This window comes from Dipodomys merriami, unplaced genomic scaffold (genome assembly GCF_024711535.1).
Source record: "Dipodomys merriami isolate MVZ:Mamm:240054 unplaced genomic scaffold, mDipMer1.0.p SCAF_1, whole genome shotgun sequence".
Classification (NCBI taxonomy): domain Eukaryota; kingdom Metazoa; phylum Chordata; class Mammalia; order Rodentia; family Heteromyidae; genus Dipodomys; species Dipodomys merriami.
Window position 1 is genome coordinate 135,980,224 of NW_027202270.1, and position 20,549 is coordinate 136,000,772.

Consider the following 20,549-nt stretch of genomic DNA (forward strand, 5'->3'; position numbering starts at 1 on the left):
TTTAAAAACACACAGGTACCAAGTGCTGGTGGCTCACGCCTGTAATCCTAGCTATTCAGGAGGCTGAGATCTGAGGATCACAGTTCAAAGCCAGCCCAGGCAGAAATGTCCATGAGACTATTATCTCCAATAAACCACTAGAAAACTGGAAGTGGTGCTGTGGTTCAAGTGGTAGAGCCTTGCCTTGAGCTGAAGAGCTGAGGGACAGTGCCTAGGCCCAGAGTTCAAAAGCAAAACAAAGCAAAACAAAACAAACAAACAAAAAAAACCCCACAGGCATTTCAATGTCAAGTTTTACAAGAAACTATGAAACCCAACACAATTACAACTAATTTGTAAGTGCATGCTATTTTAGTCCTATTAAAATAATTTAGTCTTATCAAATGCATTTTTAATCTAAAATATTTGATAAGTGCTTTCAAAACCATATCTATATATATAGATAGATAATTTTATATTACGAATAAATCTGTGCTACCACCACCATCCCAATGGCTTTTTAACCTATTCTGGTATCCCTGAATGATGTTTTTATTTTTATTTACTTACTTATTTTTTCTCAGTCATGGGCTTGAACTCTGGGCCTGGGCACTGTCCCTGAGCTCTTCAGCTCACAGCAAGCACTCTACCACTTGAGCCACAGCGCCACTTCCAGTTTTATGGTGGTTAATTGGAGATAACTGTCTCATAGACTTTCCTGCCTGAGCTGGCTTTGAACTGCGATCCTCAGATCTTAGCCTCCTGAGTAGCTAGGATTACAGGCATGAGCCACCAGTGCCTAGTGATGTTTTTATTATATTTTTTGTCAGTGGTGGGGCTTGAACTCAGGGCCTAGGTGCTGTCACAGAGCTCTTTTGCTCAAGCCTAGTGCTCTACCACTTTGAGCCAAAGTTCCACTTCTGATTTTCAGGTGGTTAATTAGAGATGAAGAGTTTCATGGACTTTCCTGCCCAGGCTGGCCTTGAACCGTGATTCTCCGATCTCAACCTCCTGAGTAACATGAGTCTGTAATCTGTTTTCACTTAATTACTAATTTATTTATTTTTGTTTCTAAAGATCAGTATATATTCTTACAAAAATGTTTAACATATTTGAAATTTTTCCTATTGTGCAAGTTTCAAGTATATCTAAAATTTTTACATTTCAAAATCAAAGGAAGTAGCTTTTAGGTATAAGATATGAAAAAATAACAAAACAAAACAAGGGAAAAGACAAAGAAGATTTCATAAATGCATATTTATTTATTTAATTATCTGGACAGAGATAAAACACCCAGAGTCTCATGCATTCAAACACTCAAACACTAAGCTTACTCCCAGATTCTAAGTTCATTTTATATTACAAAAATAATACTCTGTTTTTCCCCCATGTAAAGAATCTATTTTTATTGGCTTTTGTACATTCATGTTAAGTTTCAACTTTCAATACTAATATTCAATAAATTTGATTCTTTAGTCATAAAAAAATTTGCTGTTCACATTAGCTGATGACCATCACAGCACCTCTGCTACTTTTCTCTTGATATTTATTTCTACCAATAATTATCCAAGTGTATTCTATGACAACTTACAAAAAACTTGTCTATATTGCTCCTGATTGTATCCAGGTCCTGAGATGCATTGAGGGACTGTTCTTTCCAGTAATTCAAAGTCTGCTGAGAAGATTCCAACCACTTGATGAACTCGTCCGAATCTCTGTTATAACTGACAGGAGCAAAGTGGGAGGGAAAGGAAATGAGACATGCACTCTGTTGATGTTGTAGCTCCTGCTTTTAGTGTACATTTTCCTACTACTCAGAAACTCATGACCTTGACAATGATTCTCACCTGCATTATACCATGCCCCAAGACTCTTTACTGTGTGTAATCAAATAATAAAGAGGCAAATTGGGCTCTAGTGGATCACACCTGTAATCCCAGCTATTCAGGAGGCTGAGATCTGAGGATCATGGTTCAAAGCTGGCCTAGGCAGGGAAGTCCATGACATTCTTATTTTTAATGAACTATTGAGAAAAAGCTGGAAGTAGAGTTGTGGCTCAAGTGGTAGAGTACTAGCTTTGGGCAAAAGAAGCTGAGAGTCAGTGTTCAGGCCCCAAGTTTAAGCCTCAGGACTGGCAAAAAAAGAGAGAGAGAGAGAGAGAGAGAGTGAGAGAGAGAGAGAGAGAGAGAGAGAGAGAGAGAGAGAGAGAGAGAGGGAGGGAGGGAGGGAGGGAGGGAGGGAGGGAGGAAGGAAGAAAGGAAGGAAGGAAGGAAGGAAGAAAGAAAAGAAAAAAGAATTATAACACAATTCCTAGTGCTCATAGATGTGTACATGTTTCCCAGCCAATGAGTTTCTGAGGCCGGTAGCAGAGTCCCTTTAGCCTAGAAGGGGCTTCTGATTGTCAGGAGACACAGGTCCATCTGGGACTACATATAAGATCCAGTCCATGGCAGAATCCCTCAGTGGTTTCACAACAGCAAAACTTGAAGCCACCCAGATGCTAAGAACATAAGAACACTTGCCTGAGTAGATGCTTGAGAAGTGTCTGCAGCCTGTGGAGCTCATGGTCAATTTTCTTATTCAGAGCTAACCACTGCTCTTCCAGTTTCCCAATGTGGCTCTCCAGCTCCGGGCAGCTCACGGATGCTACCAGCTGTTTGCCTTCATTCAGAGTTTGGGAAAGCCGGGCATGCTTTCCATCAATGTTTCTCTTTATTTGCTACGAAAAGCATAGGATGAATTACTTTAAAAAGTTAAATCTGTCAACCTACTCACCAATACTTTCTTTAAAATTCTGCATGAGGGCTGGGAAGGTGGCTCAGTGGTAGAGCGCTTGCCTTGCATGCATGAGGCCCTGGGTTCAATTCCTCAGCACCATATAAACAAAAAGAAAAAAAGCCGGAAGTGGCGCTGTGTCTCAAGTGGTAGAGCGCTAGCCTTGAGCTGAAGAGCTGAGGGACAGCACCCAGGCCCAGAGTAAATAAATAAATAAATAAAATCCTGCATGATAGGCTACTAAAGAGATGGACACTTTCCCAACACTTAAGTTTATATTCCTGCTGGATGATATGATTCAATGGTGCTCAGATTACCTTTCAAGAGACTGTCGGATCCAGGCAACAGAGTCAGACATGGTGCAAATAAGCAAGAAACTAGAAGTTTGCAGATTCAGATCTGAGTTTTCTTTTGCTCAGGGCTAAGCCTACTACTGCTTGAGCCACACTCTACTTCTGGCTTTTGGTGATTATTTAGAGATGAGAATCTCACAGACTTTCCTGACTGGACTGGCTTCAAGCAGTGATCCTCACATCCTCAGCCTCCTGAGTAGCTAGGATTACAGGTGTAAGCCACTGGCACTGGCTGAGAGCCACTTTATTTATTTATTAATAATCAGGCTCATATTAGATTGGTAAATACTAGATTGTTTCTCCATTTAATGTGGTATTAAATATGATCTGCTTTCATTTCTTCTAGCTACTCAGATGCAGGAAGACAGCCATGATGACTGAGATAGCCTACAGTGCTGTCTTCCCTGTGGCATCTGGCATTTCTCTGCCAACTAACTACTCAGGTAGATTCGATCACCTATCTGGTACCCTAAGACGATACCCTCGCCCTCAGGACCCACATTTACCAATCCTGGGTATCTGGGTCTCCAGAGAGTAGAGATGCAGTGCTCCAACCACTGGGAATTATTCTGGTGGTGAGAGGGGTTCTGGGAAGTGGTAGGCCAGTGCTCAACCACTGAGCTCCACTTCTAGCACAATGTTCTGTGTAGACACTGACATGTCTCAATGAGCAGGGGGGCCTGCCATGTCATTATGGCTCTCATTTTCACAATAAACCTGCTTTTGTAGTTTTAAAGTTGCGATTAGTCAGGTATCAGTGGCTCATGCCTGTAATCCTAGCTATTCATGAGGTTGAGATCTAGGGATCATGGTTCAAAGCCACCCAGGTAGGAAAGTTTGTGAAACTCTTATTTCCAATTAACAAACAAAAAGCTGGAAGTAGAGCTGTGGTTAAAGTGGTAGATCACTAGCCTTGAACAAAAGTGGTCAAAGATAGCTCCCAGGCCCTAAGTTCAAGCCCCAGGAATAGCGTGCACGCGCATGCATGCACACACACACACACACACACACACACACACACACACACACACCATAAAAAACAATAAAATTGATACCTCTAGCTGTAAAACTCATATTCTGATTAAAGATATTATAAAGTAAAAACTAAAAAGCATCTTAAGTTTCAATTGTATCAGTTGTAAAGATTCAGAACTTTGTCATGTTCTTCATGTCACTCAAAACCCCCATCAAGGTTTTATGTTTTCCTATACCATTAACATTGGGAACACAGAGGCTTCTATAACAGTAAGACTAAAAGTTTTAAGCTGTTGTTTTTTTTAAGGCAGGTTCTTGCAACATAACCCAGTACAACCTTGAATTCATAATCTTTCTGCCTTAGCCTCTCTGGTGCTTGCATTACAAGTAGGCACCCACACAAGTCTTTTTTTTTTTTTTTTTTTTTTTTTACTGCTGGTTAACAGCCTTTATTCATCTCCTAGTATGTCCAATTAAGACTGCACTGTGTAATAAAAGTAAATATATGTTGAGGCCCATAGTTTACTAACTTCTCCCCTTTTATTTCATGGAAGTGAGAAATGACACCCAGCTCCAGAGATAGTAAAACAAGACTGATGGTCTATACTCTACAATAGAGAAAGAAACCTGCTTAGAGGCAGGAAGGCCACAAAAAGATAAATGAAGTAGTAAGCTCTTCCACCCCCAAGCCAGACATGTGCCTAAGCAGAATTGCTCACAATTGCATCACAAATGTGCAGTCCCACAATGTGTGTCTGAGCTGACTGGTGTGGTGAACAATATTTCGCTTCCCTCTAGATTATTCTGCTTCAAAATCAAGCCATTTAGCTCCAACACGGCCCAAAAGTGTATGAATCAGACCACTGAGAACTTAAATAAGCAAGCAAATAAAATACCTACCTGGTAAAATGAAATCCTTTCCACCAGTCTCTCCTCTGTCTCTTCCACCAAACTCACAGAGGGCAACGTGGACACAAGAATTTCCAGGTCCTTCTCAAGAGCAGCATAGTTTTCATCAAATTCTTCCCATTTCTGGAGAATCAACAACATTATGTCAGTGGGCTTTAATTTTCTAGGTTGGCCCTAGGCAATGACCATTTACTATAAGGACAGAAAGAAACGCCAAGATCATACAAAATGAAAAGTACAGATTCCAGGAGGAACTGAAGAACGTGCACCTTCTCTAGAAAGATTCTTGTTTTGAAGTTTTTAAAAAGTCTAACTGGGGGCTGGGAAGGTGACTCAGAGGTAGACTGCTTACCTAGCATACATGAAGCCCTGGGTTGGATTCCTCAATACCACATACACAGAAAAGGCTGGAAGTGGTGCTATGGCTCAAGTGGTAGAGTGCTAGCCCTGAGCAAAAGCAGCTCAGGGACAGTGCCCAGACCCTGAATTCAAGCGCCCCAGAACTGGCAGTTGGCATCTTCATCATTTGGGGGGGGCAGTACTAGGGCTTAAACTCAGGGCCTGGGCACTGTCCCTTAACTTTTTCACTTTAGCTGTACATAGCTCCATTTCTGTTATTTTAATGGTTGAGATAAGAGTGTCATAACTCTTAGGAGAGAAACACAAAGGTGCAATGCTTATGTGCCTCTTCCTATTTTTATACAATAAAATTATATATATATATGTATATATATATATGTGAGTCTCACAGACTTTTTTGGCAGGATGGCGTCAAGCTACGATCCTCAGATCTCAACTTTGTGAGTCGCTAGGCTCACAGGTTTGAGCAGGCGGCACCCGGTGTGTCTAGCTTTTGGGTTGTTTGTTTACAGGGGTGCTCATGGACCCAGGGCCTGGCACATGCAAGGCAAGTGATCTACCACAGGGCTCACCCCCATCCTGGCATCTGTGTTTTATGCTGGCATTGTCAAGCTGAGCAATGTAATTAGTGGAAGAATTCAGTTAAAAGGACACTCCTCCTGGAATGGCAAAGAGCTAACTTTTAAAATCATTTCCAACATAAGTTGCTATCATGCTGCCCGTGGGTTTCCTGCTCTAATACCAAATCCACTGAACATTATTCCTGCTTGCTACTTGAAGCCAGAGTCCTCCGAAGGCTGTTTAGAGGACAGGGGGTTATGCTTCCTTGGGGAGTATCACTGCTTACACTTAGTTTGGCCTTTTCCCAGCCCTTCCCCCAGTTCCACAGTACATGGACACTACAGAGTTCAGTTATTAACACTAAAAATTCCCTCTCTCTCTCTTTCTCTCTCTCTCTCTCTTTTTTAAACTCAGGGTCTCATCCTTTCTTAGGCAGGTACTTAACCTGTTGATCCATATCACAGCCCTTTTATATTTCATTTTTTCAGATAGTCTTGTGGTTCCCTCCTGGGGACCAGCCCTAGAGTGAAATCCTCTTATCTTCCTAGGCTTCTCATGTAGCTGGGATCATAGGTATATACCACCAAGTCCAGCTTAATGATTGTGACCAGATGTCACTAACTTTTTGCCTGAACTGGCCTTGAGTCATGAGCCTCCTGATCTCTGTCTCCCAAGTAGCTGCAACTACAGGTGATAGGTACGAGCCACCATGCTTAGCTTAAAATGATCAGTTAGGAAAGTGATAATAACCTTATGAATTCTCATGGGTACTTACTGGGCCCATTAAGTCTTTTTTTTTTCTTTTTTTTGTCAGTTGTGGTACTTGAACTCAGGGCCTAGGAATTATCGCTGAGTTTTTTTGCTTAAGGTTACCACTTTGAGCCACAGCATCACTTTTGGTTTTCTGGTAGTTAATTGGAGATAAGAGTTTCACAGACTTTCTCGCCCAGGCTGGTTTAAAACTATAATCCTCAGATCTCAGCCTCCTGAGTAGCTAGGATTACAGGCACGAGCCACCAGTGCCCAGCCTTTTTTGATTACCATGAAATAGTGATTATATTAATATCAATTAACATGGTATCTAAAAAATAAATATTTCTTACAAAATAATATTTCATTAACAAATTATTGACTTCTTTTTTTAAAAATTCCCTTTTATCTGCTAACATTGGCTGTGGAGGGTTTCGTAAGCTATAGGCAAAACCTTCAATTGAAAAGGAATATAATAATGTATGTTTTTAAAATTTGCTTTGGCTGGCCACTGGTGGCTCATGCCTGGAATTCTAACTACCTTGGAAGCTGAGATCTAAGGATGGTAGTTCAAAGCCAGCCCAGGCAGAATAGTCCATGAGACTCTTATCTCCATCTAACTACCAAAATGTTACAAGTAAAGCTGTATGGCTCAAGTGGTAGAACACTAGGCTTGAGCAAAAAAGCTCAGGGACAGCTCCAAGCCCCTGGGTTCAAGCCCCACAACTAACAAAAACAAAAATTGCTTTGAATTAAGACAAGATTATCATAAATGAATTCTTTTTTTTTTGGGGGGGGGTCCGGTCGTGGGGCCTGAACTCTGGGCCTGGGCGCTGTCCCTCAGCTCTTCAGCTCAAGGCTAGCGCTCTACCACTTGAGCCACAGTGCCACTTCCAGCTTTTTTCTTTTTGCTTATGTGGTGCTGAGGAATCAAACCCAGGGCCTCATGCATGCAAGGCAAGTGCTCTACCTCTGAGCCACCTTCCCAGCCCCAAGCCTGAAGTCTTTAAGGAGTCTAGTTTTTAAATCAAGTCAACTCATTCCTAGTCTCAATACACACTGAACCCTGGGCATTCTTACATAAACCTACAAGGCCAGAGCAAAGCCATGCCATCCTAAATTTATACATGAAATGTTCACCACTTGGCTTTTATTGGACAACAGCAGCCTCGCAGGCCTAGGCTGGCTTCCGCAGGCTGTGCTGCCTCGTTCCCATTTCACTGTGGCTTGTTGGCTGGACACATGTTCCCCACAGCTGGAGCTGATGGATGGGGATCTGGAATTCCCTTAGAGCTAAGAAGCAGGCCCACAGAAGCCACGTACCTGCAACAGACTCTGCAGCTTTGCACCACACTGGCAGGCCTCAGCCTCCAGGCTCTTCACTGCCGCGACCTGTGCCGCGCCGAAGGCTTCTCTCTTTTCTAAGGAGGAAGAAAACGTCCTGGTGGAGTATGTTTGGATCAACAACATATCGGCAACAAGGCTCTGGAAAAACTCCTACAATGTGGAAAGAAAAGGTTTTGAATATTTATCATTTATGTTTAAGTTGTGAAGACTATAAAGAGCATGGGATTTGTGGTTTTTTTGTGTTTGCTTTTGCCAGTCCTGGGGCTTGAACTCAGGGTCTGGGCAATGTCCCTGAGCTCCTTTTGCTCAAGGCTAGCCCTCTACCACTTGAGTCACAGCACCACTTTTGGATTTTTCTATGATTAATTGGAAATAAGAGTATCACATTTCCCTGCCTGAGCTGGTTTTATAGATCCTCAGATCTCAGCTTCCTGAGTAACTCTGGACTACAAGGTGTGAGCCACTGGCACCTGGCTAAAAACAAGTGATTTGAACTCAGGCTGCCTGCTTGCTAGGTAGGCATGTCTCTACTGCTTATGCTTTGCCTCCAGCCATTTTTGCTCTGGTTATTTTTGAGATAAGGTCTCACCTTTTGATTGGGGTGGTCTACACCACAATCTTCCTATTTATACTTCTTACTATAGTTTGGATCCTTTTCTGTTGAGATGAGGTCTCTTGAACTTTTTTGGGGATGGCCAATCTCATGTTACAGTCTTTCAGATCTCAGCCCCTGGTACAGCTGGAATTACAGGCATAAGCCACAGGTGCCTAGCTACTTTAACTGTTATCCCTTTATTTTTGTTTTTTATTTCAAATCCTGGAAAGTCAGTGTGGCACCAAACATACAAAGAGATGAAAATAAAATGCAAATGGATTTGTGAAAAATAAATGAAATTTTAACAAGTTACAAAGAAATATCACATTAAATAATATTTCCACAAAGCAACACTCCACATGCTTCACCGTGGAAAACAATGGACAACTTCCATTTGAACTCAGAAAACCCCAGAGATTTTAGTTTATAAAGAAGGATTTGGCTGAGCACCAGTAGCTCATGCCTGCACTCCTAGCTACTCAGGAGGCTGAGATCTGAGGATCATAGTTTGAGAAAAATGTCTTTTCTATGAAAGTAGTTTGCTCCCTTTTGGTTAATCTTGAGAGAATTGTTTTTCTAAAGGTGGCTTGGTCCTTGTTTGTTATGTTTATTTATATGCATTATTTTCCTGGGCTTTGTAATTAAGACACCCTATTAGAAGTGCCTTGAATTTTAACTACATCCTGTTAATTAAACCATATCCTTCTTCAGCTTGTCAATCTGAGCTCAGCCAATGTGAGCAGAGGGGCAGGGCCTGCTGGGTGAGGGAGAAAAGGGGGCAGCCTGCCTGGTCTGTGTGCTTGCTTGACAGATTTTGGGGTGGTGCACCCTTCTGCAGAAGTAAACTTTGCCTTGCCAAATTCATTTTGAGTTGGTGTCTTTATTCCTACCAGACTCAACATCCTGAGCTATTTCTAATCCAGAGCTATTTCTAACAATAGTGTGAAGCCAGCCGAAGTAGGAAAAAGTCAGAAGTGGAGGTGTGGTTCAAGTGGTAGAGTGCTTGCTAGCCTTGAACAAAAAAGCTAAGGGACAGTGCCCAGGCCCTGAGCTCAAGCCTCAGGACCAGCAAAATAAAAGACAAAGAAATAAAATAAAAATTTTAGAAAGGATTCGATGGATGAATCTTACCTTGTGATTTTTTATTTGATCCTGTAAAGCAACTTTACTTTTGGCTCGTGGTAAGTAGCCACGCGCAAGTTTTTCCTTCCCAATGTTTATCAGTTCCATCATGCCTTCCAACAAGGTCTCTTGCTGGCTCTCGGTGATGAATGGGCTATTGAGTTCAGAGTACCTGGCTCTCAGGCTTGCCCACATACTGTCCAATACATCCTGTGATGGAAAGAAGTGTTTTCATTCAAATAGGAAAACAAACCAATGGAAGAACAGGTGTCAAATTTCTTGGTGGAGGACCAAGCACCCACTGCTGCAGAAGACATGGCATAGGCGTACCTCTAGTTTGTACACATCCTGGAGTAAAGCGGGCGGGAGGTGAAGCCTCTCTCCTTCCTCCCTGAGCTTGGCCACTCGGCTCTCAGAGTTCTGCAGCTCTGCTGTATGCACATCTGCTTTCTAAGTGAGAGACAGGCAGGAAAGAAAACCCTTTAACAAGTTGGAGAAACACACACATTTGTTTAAAAAGAATTAATCAGTACAGAAGGGAATAAAGGGGAGAAAAAAACTAAAGTCCTACTTAATCATTCCTCACCTGAAGCTCTCCTTCAAGCTGCCCAGAGCTTCCAATGTCTACCTGACATGTTCTAAGAATAGGCTAGTGGAATATATGCAGAGATGCTTCAAGTCACTGACTTGCAACTCAACTTTCTGCACCCCTCCCTTCCAAGACGTCAGCAACTCTTCAAATCAGTATACACATATCTAGTGACTTTGTGTGTGTGTGTGTGTGTGCACGCGCGTGCGTGTGTGGGCTCATGCTAGTCATGAGGCTTGAACAACTCAGGGCTAGTAAGGCTAGCTAGCCCTTATCTTATTTTGCTCAAGGCAGGCACTCTACCACTTGGAGCCACAGATCCACTGCCAGCTTTTCTGGTGGTTAATTGGAGATAAAAATCTCATAGTGCTGCCTGAGCTGGCTTTGAACTGCCATCCTCAGATCTCAACCTCCTAAGTAGGCATAATTATAGGCATGAGCCACTGGTGCCTGGCTCTAGTTATTCTATAAGGCCATACCTAAGAGAACATTGTAAGGGTGTCTCCTGCTTTAGGAACACAAGCACTTAGTGACTATCTGGATTATTTACCCAAATGCTTATGGCATATTTCTCTTAAAGTACTGTATCCTTAGGAAGAGTAAATATCCAGCCCCCCAAAACAGTAACTGAGCATAGTATGTTCTCAGTAAATGTTGCTCAAGAGATGAAATCAAACGTCTTAACGCTAAAGATTCTGATGTGAGGACAAACCTTTGACCCTGATCTAATTTGTGATCAGAGCAAGCCAATGCCCATGTTCCAATGTTTTACCAATGCTAAATGCACTCAATCTTTTGTCAGGTGGACAGGTGAGAATCGTCTCTTGCTGTTTGAATACACTGCTTCAGAAAGCATTGGTCCACAGTTGTTTCCATTTCATTGCCTTATTAGGCTGGCCTTACCAAGCACAGCTGAGACAACACACTGGCCCGAGGTCAGGCGAATGTGAATGATTTGCATCGATTACCTGAAGCTGTTCATCAACGCTCTGGCCACTCATTTCATTCAAAGACTGTTGTAAAGCCGTCTTATTCTTAACGAGTTGATCATATAATCGTTTTATTTCATTCTGTATAAAAAGATCAATGCAGGAAACCAAGCCATCTCACTTAGACCTTTATTACATTTTTCCCCATTACCATTTAAGCAGTTCATTTAAAAAAATGTCTTGAGATATTAGTAAACTCTCAAACGTATAGAAATAAGAGAGATTATTGGGCCTCAGTAATGACTGACACATAGCTGACCACCCTCTAGGCCCTTCCCTAGCTCTGTTGCCTGGCAATTCCCTCTCTTCCCCTTTGATTATCTGAAGTAAATAGTAGCATGTCAGTAAAAGATGAGCTTCTCCCTTTAAGAATGCCACAATCCTCTCTTGCCCAAATTAATAATCCTTAGTATGAATAACCATCTGAGAGGGTTCACATTTTGGTAGTTGCCTCTATGTATTTATTATCTTTTGGATTTGTTATTATTTGTTATTATTGAGGCCCTTCTATCATCATTTGGATCTCAATTTCTGTTTCTTGGAATCGTGTGTCTGTGAAGAAATGATTACATCCCCAAGGTGCTATCACATCCTTCTTCCCTCATAAACTTGATTGGATTCTGGCTTAAAGAGTGTGTGTGTGTGTGCTTGTGTGTGTGCGTGTGCGTGTGTGTGTCCTGATCCAGGGCTTAAAGTCAGGAACTGAGTGCTGTTCCTGAACTTTTTCACTCAAGGTTAGCACTCTACCACTTGAGTCACACATGCACTTCTGGATTTTTGGTAGTTAATTCAAGTAAAGTGTCTCATGGACTTTCCTGCCTGAGCTGGCTTTCAACTGCCATCCTCAGACCTCAGCCTCCTGAGTAGCTAGGATTACAGGTGTGAGCCACTGGTGTCCAGTTTCTAGTTTAATGTTATGGGCCAGACTTAGTTATAAATGGCATTGTGTTTCATCTTTCCTTCATTAGGCAATTCAGATGCCTTCCCAAGAAGCCTCCCTGCTTCAAGACTTTCCCTCTTCAATGCACTGAGGCCAGACAATCCTGCACAAATATTGGATTCTCATTCCTTTTCTTAAAGCTTAAACACCTTCCTCTTGCTTAGAAATCTAAAATTCAAATTTTCCAGTATGATAATCACTACATGAGTAAAAATAACATAAGAAGAGAATTGCCAGGTGCTGTTAGCTCACACTTTTAATTCTAGCTACTCAGGAGGCTGAGATCCGAGGATCACAGTTCAACGCCAGTATGGACAGAAAAGTCCATGAGGTTCTTATCTCCAATTAATTACCCAAAAGCTGGAAGTGAAGCTGTGGCTTAAGTAGAATGCTAGCCTTGAGTGAAAAGGGAAAAGAAAAAAGCCCAAAGACATTGCCCAGATCCTGAGTTCACACCCCAGGACTAAGAGGGAGAGAGGGAGGGAGGGAGGGAAGGAGGGAGGGAGGGAGAGAGAGAGACAGAGGGAGGGAGGGAGAGAGAGAGAGAGGGAGAGAGGGAGAGAGAGAGAAAGAGAGAGAGAGAGAGAGAGAGAGGGAGAGGGAGGGAGAGAGAGAGAGAGAGAGAGAGAGAGAGAGGGAGAGGGAGAGGGAGAGAGAGAGAGGGAGTATTAAACACTCCGTGATAGTGGCTCATCTCAACCAGGAAGTTGAGATCTGGAGGATCAAGGTCAAAGTCCAACCTGGGAAGAAATGTTCCCTAGATTTCATTTCCAAAAGGCCAGCAAAAAACAAGGCTGGAGCGCTGGGAAGGTGGCTCAGTGGTAGAGTGCTTGCCTTGCATGCATGAGGCCCTGAGTTCCATTCCTCAGCACCATGTAAACAGAAAAAGCCAGAAGTGGCACTGTGGCTCAAGTGGTAGAGCACTAGTCACTTTAAGCTGAAGAGGTGAGGGAGAGTGCCCAGACCCAGAGTTCAAGCCCCAGGACCAACAAAAAAAACAGGGCAAGAGGTATGGTTGAAGTGGTAGAGCACCCACTTAGCAAGCAGAAGGCACTAAGTTCAAACTTCAGGATCAGAGAGGGGGGGGAGAGGGAGAGGGAGAGACAAGACAGACAGACAGACACAGACACAGACAAACAGAGCCACCAGGGTAGATGCTCAGGCCTGTCATCCTAAAATACTTGTGAGGCTGAGATTAGGAGAATCATGGTGCCAGGCCAGCTGGGGCAGAAAACTCTGTGAGACTGCATCTCTATAGAAGGGAAACTACATACCATGGGTCAGCCTATGGTCCCAGCAGGAAATCTATAGTAGGTGATCACTGGTCACATGTACATTGCCAGTGGCAAGTAAGACCCTATCGCTTGGAGACATGGCTCAGAGGTATGGTGCCAGCCTAGCACGCTGTGAGGCTGTGAGTGTAAACCCCAGTACTTCCCACCCCACCCCCCCAAAAAAAAAGAAAGAGAAAAAGAGTAAGTTAACTCCTTTTTAAAAAGTCACCCCAAAGACCACTTTCAAATGATTTCCAACCATGAGCACAAGAGGGTCTCATTGTTGACTTGGGCAACTCCCATGAATGAAGTCTTGCAGAAGAGGGACGAATGGAAGCAAAGTTGGAGCTGTGCAGAAGCTACATGCTCAGAACCTCACCTGATAACTGTGGGTATAGTCGAGGCCAGCTTTCAGAGCCTTGCTTCGAGAGGCTGCCGTGGCCTGTGTGTGCTCCAGGTAGGTATGCAGGTTGTCCAGACAGTCAGAGAGCAGCTTGGTGTCCTGGCCAGGCCAAACCATAGCTTTCAAAAGATCATCCTTCTTGTCTCCCAGAGCTAAGTGAAGTTTCTTTAGCTCAAGAGCCAGCTCCTGCAAAGCGGAGAGCAATGGAGACAGGACCTGAGCCCTTGTTTCCAAAGACTTCAGCTCTGGCCCAACCGAGCCATGCTGCGGAAGCTGACCTATGTAGCTGCTAGAAGCTCCCTACCTCGCAGTGCACCTGCTGGCCGGAAGTGTCTTCCCGGAAGAGCCCAGCTGTCAGCAGCTCCTCCACACTACCGAGGGACCGACGGAGGGCCAGAAAGAATTCGAATAACTTTTTATCCAAATTGATGTGTACATCTTCAGACACATTTTCCTGAATCAAGAAAAGAAAAACCATTTGGATTCTGTCCCTTCCTACACCCTTTTCTTGGTTTATAATTTATGTTATGTTTTTTGTTGTTGTTCAAGTTTGTTTTTGCCAGTCCTGGGGCTTGAACTCAGGGCCTGGGCACTGTCTTTGAGCCTCTCTGTGTTCAAGGCAAACACCCTATCACTTGAGCCACAGCACCACTTCCAACTTTTTCTGTTTATGTGGTAATGAAGGATCAAACCCAGGACTTCATGCATGCTAGGCAAGCACTCTACCACTAAGCCACATTCCGAACCCATGTTATACTTTTTCATAATAAGTTTTCTCAAACCAGTAAGCCCCAGAAAATGGATTAATTAATGCTCTTACAATTAGTGAGCAATTCTTCTGTGAAACAGGTCACAAATAAAAATAAGATTTATTTTTTCAGTTGTGGGGCTTGAACTCAGGGCCTGGGCACTGTACTTAAGCTTTTTCATTCAAGAATAGTGTGCTATAACTCTGAGCCACAGTGCCACTTTCCAGCTTTTTTAAAATTGTTTATTAGAGATAAGAATCTCATGGGCTTTTCTGTCTGGGCTGGCTTTGAACTATGATCCTCAGATCACAGCCTCCTGAGTGGCCAGGATTACAGGCATGAGCCTGGCTTACTTTTTCTTTAATTCTGATACAATCTCCCTATTCAGGTCAGGCTGGCCTATGCCCCTTGTTTTTAAGATTATTGCCAGAGGGAAAGTATGTCATGCATAGCGTGTACCAGGGTCTGCAGACTGATTGCTTCTTGGTGTAGGTCTTTGAGCTGGGTAGTGTAGGATTTCAGTTCTTCGGTTGTTGGGTATCTAAAGTTATACACATTCACACTGGGTAGAATACTCATAGGAGTGGAAACCTGTTTGAAAAAAAATCCCAAAATCTCATTAGTGACAGCGTGAGGTGTAAAAATGTCACAGCATACATTTTTTCTGAGGTATTTTTGGTGTTTTTAATCTTAATAAGAAAAAAAATATATACTCAGGAGGCTGAGATCTAAGGGACTAAGTTTTAAGCCAGCCTGAGCAAGAGAGTGTGTGAGACTTTTATCTCCAGTTAGGTACCAAACAAACAAACCCCCAAAACAAAACAAACAAAAGCGAGAGAGCTGTGGCTTAAATGGTAGAATGCTAGCCTAGAGCAAAAGAAAAAAAAAAACACACCTCATGTGCAGCACCCAGGCCCTGAATTTCAAGTTCTAGGACTGGCACAAACACACAAAACACACACGCGCGCACACACACACACACACTCTCTCTCTCTCTCTCTCTCTGAAACTATTAAAACACACAAATTAGGGACCAATGAATGGTAGATGGCTCTGCTTGGGGGAAAAATGGCATTAGACATTTTGAAAGAGACTTGTATATGTGTTGCATTGTTGTAGGTCGTGGGGCTTGAACTGTGGGCCTGGGTGCTTTCTCTCAGTTCTTCAGCTCAAGGCAAGCACTCTACCACTTGAGCCACAGAGCCACTTCTGGTTTTCTGGTGGTTAATTGGAGATAATTCTGCCCGGGCTGGCTTTGAACCATGATCCTCAGATCTCAGCCTCCTGAGTAGGTAGGATTATAGGCGTGAGCCATTGGTGCCTGGCTGTATATGCACTTTATACTGCATACTAACTAGGAGAAACCAAGACTAAAAGCTACCAATGAGATTGATTCAACTTTGGTCAGATAAGTTGGTTGGCAAGAAAGAAGGAGCTGTCAAATTGAACAGCTGCGACATTATTGGAGACCTTTGTCCAGGCAGTCTGTGTGCAGGGCTGTACAAGGAAACTGGGGTGCTGTGAGCAGCCGTGCTTTTCTGCTCACCGGCTCCCTGTCCAGAGAGAAAGGCAGTACTGGCCTTTTCACACCTGGAGGGGCCATGAAACTGTGCCCTGGAGAGAATACTGCCTGACAGGGCTCCTGGACACCGGGGCTACACAGGTAGACTCTAAAGAATCTTTCCATGAGTAAATGACACACCATTGTTTTGTTTTATGCTGGTACTGGATCTTGGATTCAGGGCCTGGGTGCTGTCCTTTAGCTTTTTTGCTCAAGGCTGGTGCTCTACCACTTGAGCCACAGTTCCACTTTTGGCTTTTTGTGACTAATTGGAGATAAGAGTGTCACAGACTTTTCTTGCTTATGCTGGCTTTGAACCACAATCCTCAGATCTCAGCCTCCTGAGTAACTAGGATTACAGATGTGAGCCTCCACTGCCCAGATCTACTCCCAATTTTTTGATGGTTAACTGGAGATAAGAGTCTTATGGACTTTTTCTGCTCCGGCTGGCTTCACATCTTAATCCTCAGCTCTTAGCCTCCTGAGTAGGTAGGATTACAGGCATGAGCTATGGGTACCTGGCTAGGTAGCCATCCTTTGCTTCCTGCAAGTGAACAGCTACTTAATAGAGAGCACACTCGTTTTTCCGTGGATGCTCGATGGGTTCCAAGGACAATCAGGCTGCTGACTGTGTGCAGAGGCAGACTGACCTGAGGCTCCACGAGCTGAGGCAGAGGTAGCTTCATGTTTGAGGACAGTTCGTGATGAAGATACTGCCATTTATCCCCACTTTGGTTCTCGGGTGTTGAGACTGAACCTGCAGTTTCATTTCCAGGGTCAGACACCTTGTGGCTTTTGAGGAAGAAAAAGGGTGAAAGGAATAATCAACACTAAATAACAACAACAAAAATAAACTCTGTCTTCCATTTAGACATCGTTTTAGGAATGACTTTCAGAGATACATTAAATTCTTTTAACCATAAATCTAGCAAGTATCCAAGTATTTAAACATTTGTACCTCACAGGAGATTCCTGAGCTGTGTCGGCATCCTGCTGGCAATACTGGGGCCACATTTTCTTGGCATTAAATTCTATAAATTTGATTAAATCTTTCTGTTCCATTGGTTTGAGCTCCAGAACCTATAAATAAAATTTAAATGATTTCACCAATTCAGTTTTTTATCCAAGTAGTACCCTAGAAAACCATCTAATTTTGAACCACTTCCTAAATTATGGTTGACTACTTTTCTTGTGTGCTTATTTCTTTTAGCTTTTATTTCTTAAAATCACATTTAAGGGCCAAGTCTGTGGCTCAGTGATACAGAATGTGCCTCGCATGTCCAAGGGCTTTGGTTTGATGCCCAGCAGTGCAAAAAATAATAAAATAAAAACAAAAGCAACAAAAGAAAATCCATCTGGCAGCTTCCTTCCTCCCTTCTTCTCGCCCCTCGCCCCCCCCCCCCCTGCCTCCCTCCTTCCCTGCTCCTCGCCCTTCTCCATTTTTGTTTTGGACACATGGTTTTGCTAGCCCATGTTGGCTTTGAACTCACTATTGTCCTGCTTCAGCTTCCTAAATGTCAGGATTGCTAGTGAGCATGTCCAGCTACATGTTTTTATTCATGTCCTTTCAACTGTCAAGGCCAAAATTACCTGCTGCTGTGGGACATCTTTTTGTCTGCTGAACTGGGGCTTTTCAGTTCCAGGAGACTCCGGGTCAGAAAGGGTAACCGGCTGGAGGACTTCATGATGTTCTGGTGGTTTCTTCAGCATGCTAGGGTGCTGCAAAAACACAATTCACGTTGGAGTGCTTTAAACAAGGAAGCATCACCTTATCTCACCTCTGACAATGGAATTGAGCCATGCAAAAGCAAATAACAGCATTTTGTTTGCTTTAATTATATACAATGATTTAATGTATTCATTTCATAACAAATTCAAAATACATGACACTTAATGAAAGGATCCTCTTATTCCCTCAACCAAATTCATCCACTGAATTAACTAATTTTCTCTTTTTTCTAAGAACAAAGTGTGTATATATATATATATATATACACACACACACACACACACACGTATGTATATACATGCACACACACACACACACACACACACACACACACACACACACACACACACACACACACACAGTCATTATTAAAGCAGGCACTGGTGGTTTATGCCTCTAAAACCAGCTACTCAGGATCACGATTCAAAGCTAGCCCAGAAAAGTCCATGACTCTTATCTCCAATTAACCATCAAAAAGCCAGAAGTGGAGCTGTAGCTCAAGTGGTAGAGCACCAAGCCCCCATCCCACCACACACAATACTTTATATAGGTATATAATAAATAGTATTTAATACATACGCTTTACAAATGAGAAAACTTGGGGATGGAAGAGCATGGGGACTAGGCCTATGTTTCTGCAGCTGATGTCATTTCTGTGAAGGTGATTGATTACCCAAGCAGCCACCACTCATAAGTTTGGAAGCAAATCTTATTTAACAAACTTCTACTCAGAAGGTCTATACTGATAAACATAAGATGCTTTTAAAACTTGGGAAAGTACTTTAGCTACGTAATACTCTGTGTGTGTGTGTGTGCATGTGTGTGTGTGCGTGTGTGTGTGTAAATAAATAACAAAAGAGCCTTGGAAAAAGGTTTTGTTTTCCTGATGTCAAACTTCAATCTTAAACTATAAATGTTTCATTCAGAGCCACAGAATGTCTTTAAAATACAGCCTTCTCTTATGAAGACTTACACCAGAGCTCAGTGTCCACAAGAACATACAACCCTTTCATACCAAATCCACATCTAGGCAAGAAACCTCTGTGTCTATCCATTATGGCTTGAAGACCCACTATCCTTTCTTGGTTACTAGAGTTTCTGGGTGGCTCTTCACGTCCACCCAGAGCCCTCTTCTGGCTGGCTGTGGTGTACCAACACTTAGTCTGCACAAAGCCAGTATTACCTGATCCTCACTGTACTTCTCCTGCAGCAGCATCTGCACTTTTTCCAAATTGCACTTCACAGTTTTGAGTTTCAAGGAAAGAGCTTCGGCCTCACGTTGAGTGTCTCCACTGTCTCCCAGGCCCTGACCCTTGCAAGCCTCTAGCAGAGATGCCACCTTGTGCTCAATCTCTGTCAGCATCGCCTAGGAGAAGAAAATTATGTTATTGTTCATATTGTATTTTTTCATCTTCTTCTTTGGTGTTAGCTTCGAACATTCAAAGTGTGTGCATTATACTGCACCACACCAACAGCCAGCAGTGTTGGCTTTGAACATGTGATGTTCACCAGAATAAGGGAGCCTGACTGCCTACGAGTATGTCAACCATTATAGAAACAGAATGGAAGGAACATTGGGAAAAAAAAAAAACAACTCCCACATAATTTCCTGTCCTTTGTACCAGGGCTGCAATCAAACCAACCTGATGGCAGAGGTTACTCTAGAATAATCTACAGTAAGTGATTCTATAAGCACTTCAGAAAATATGTATCCAGTCCAGCTCCAAGGTTAATAACACAGACAAGACGTTGGGAATGTAGCTCAGTCCTACAATACTTGCTTAGACCCTGAGTTTGACCCTTTGGATGGCAAGAAAACAAAAATCCCAAATTAAGAATAAAGCTGGAGACCGGTGGCTCATATCTACTATTCTAGCTACTCAGAAGGCTGAGACCTAGAGGATCATGGCTCAAAGCCAGCTTGGGCAGAAAAGTCTGTTAAGATTCCAGCTCCAAAATAACCAGCACAAAGCAGTGCTAAAGGTGTGGTGTAAGTGGTAGAGTGCTAGGTGAGCAAACCAGGCCAGTAGGAGGCCCTGAGTTCAAACCCCAGTACCGATAAAATAAATAACTAGCCAACCAACAAATAAATAAATAAAATGAACAAATGAATTGATAGTCAATACTTGATGAGAACTAGCCTGCCTGGGTTTGAATTTCAGCCCCTCCATTTAGTAGCTGTACATTCCTAGGTTGTACATTCTTAACTTGTTTGAGCCTCTGTTATAACATGGGGATAATAACAGAACTTACCTCCCAGGGTCATTGTGAGCAGTTAAAGACTGACATCCATGTATTCTGGCCTCAATCCATGTACTTTGGATTTAATGAGTAAAAATCATCTTCACAGTCTGTGCTTAAAGATGTTAAGCTAAACAAAAAGCGTTGACTAGTCTTACCTCTCCCCTCCCCCCAAACCTTCCCTATTCCTTTTTTTTCCCACCACTGTAACCCAAGTGTCAAGTGGGGATTTTTAAAAACACCACCACACAACTATTTTAAAAAATCCTCTTCCCCTTGCTGTTTTTGTCTTTCTCAAGCCAAATTAAACTCCAAATGAGAGACCACCAAAGGAATTATTTGGAACCC

General features: G+C 42.8%; 1 protein-coding gene across 6 annotated transcripts in view; it reads right to left on the reverse strand.

Moving 5' to 3' along the window:
- Syne2 (spectrin repeat containing nuclear envelope protein 2) overlaps positions 1 to 20,549 on the reverse strand; it is a 310,222-nt gene that overhangs the window by 73,956 nt on the left and 215,717 nt on the right. For all 6 annotated transcript variants that reach the window (XM_070032030.1, XM_070032022.1, XM_070032015.1 and 3 more), the window contains 14 exons: positions 19,144 to 19,326; positions 17,822 to 17,950; positions 17,190 to 17,311; positions 16,882 to 17,023; positions 15,130 to 15,261; positions 14,226 to 14,375; positions 13,898 to 14,107; positions 11,284 to 11,385; positions 10,057 to 10,176; positions 9,736 to 9,936; positions 7,986 to 8,159; positions 4,983 to 5,114; positions 2,502 to 2,698; positions 1,571 to 1,703 (listed from right to left, as the gene is read on the reverse strand). In XM_070032030.1, the coding sequence (XP_069888131.1) occupies positions 1,571 to 1,703; positions 2,502 to 2,698; positions 4,983 to 5,114; positions 7,986 to 8,159; positions 9,736 to 9,936; positions 10,057 to 10,176; positions 11,284 to 11,385; positions 13,898 to 14,107; positions 14,226 to 14,375; positions 15,130 to 15,261; positions 16,882 to 17,023; positions 17,190 to 17,311; positions 17,822 to 17,950; positions 19,144 to 19,326 (2,127 nt within the window). The remainder of the gene's footprint in view (positions 1 to 1,570; positions 1,704 to 2,501; positions 2,699 to 4,982; positions 5,115 to 7,985; positions 8,160 to 9,735; positions 9,937 to 10,056; positions 10,177 to 11,283; positions 11,386 to 13,897; positions 14,108 to 14,225; positions 14,376 to 15,129; positions 15,262 to 16,881; positions 17,024 to 17,189; positions 17,312 to 17,821; positions 17,951 to 19,143; positions 19,327 to 20,549) is intronic.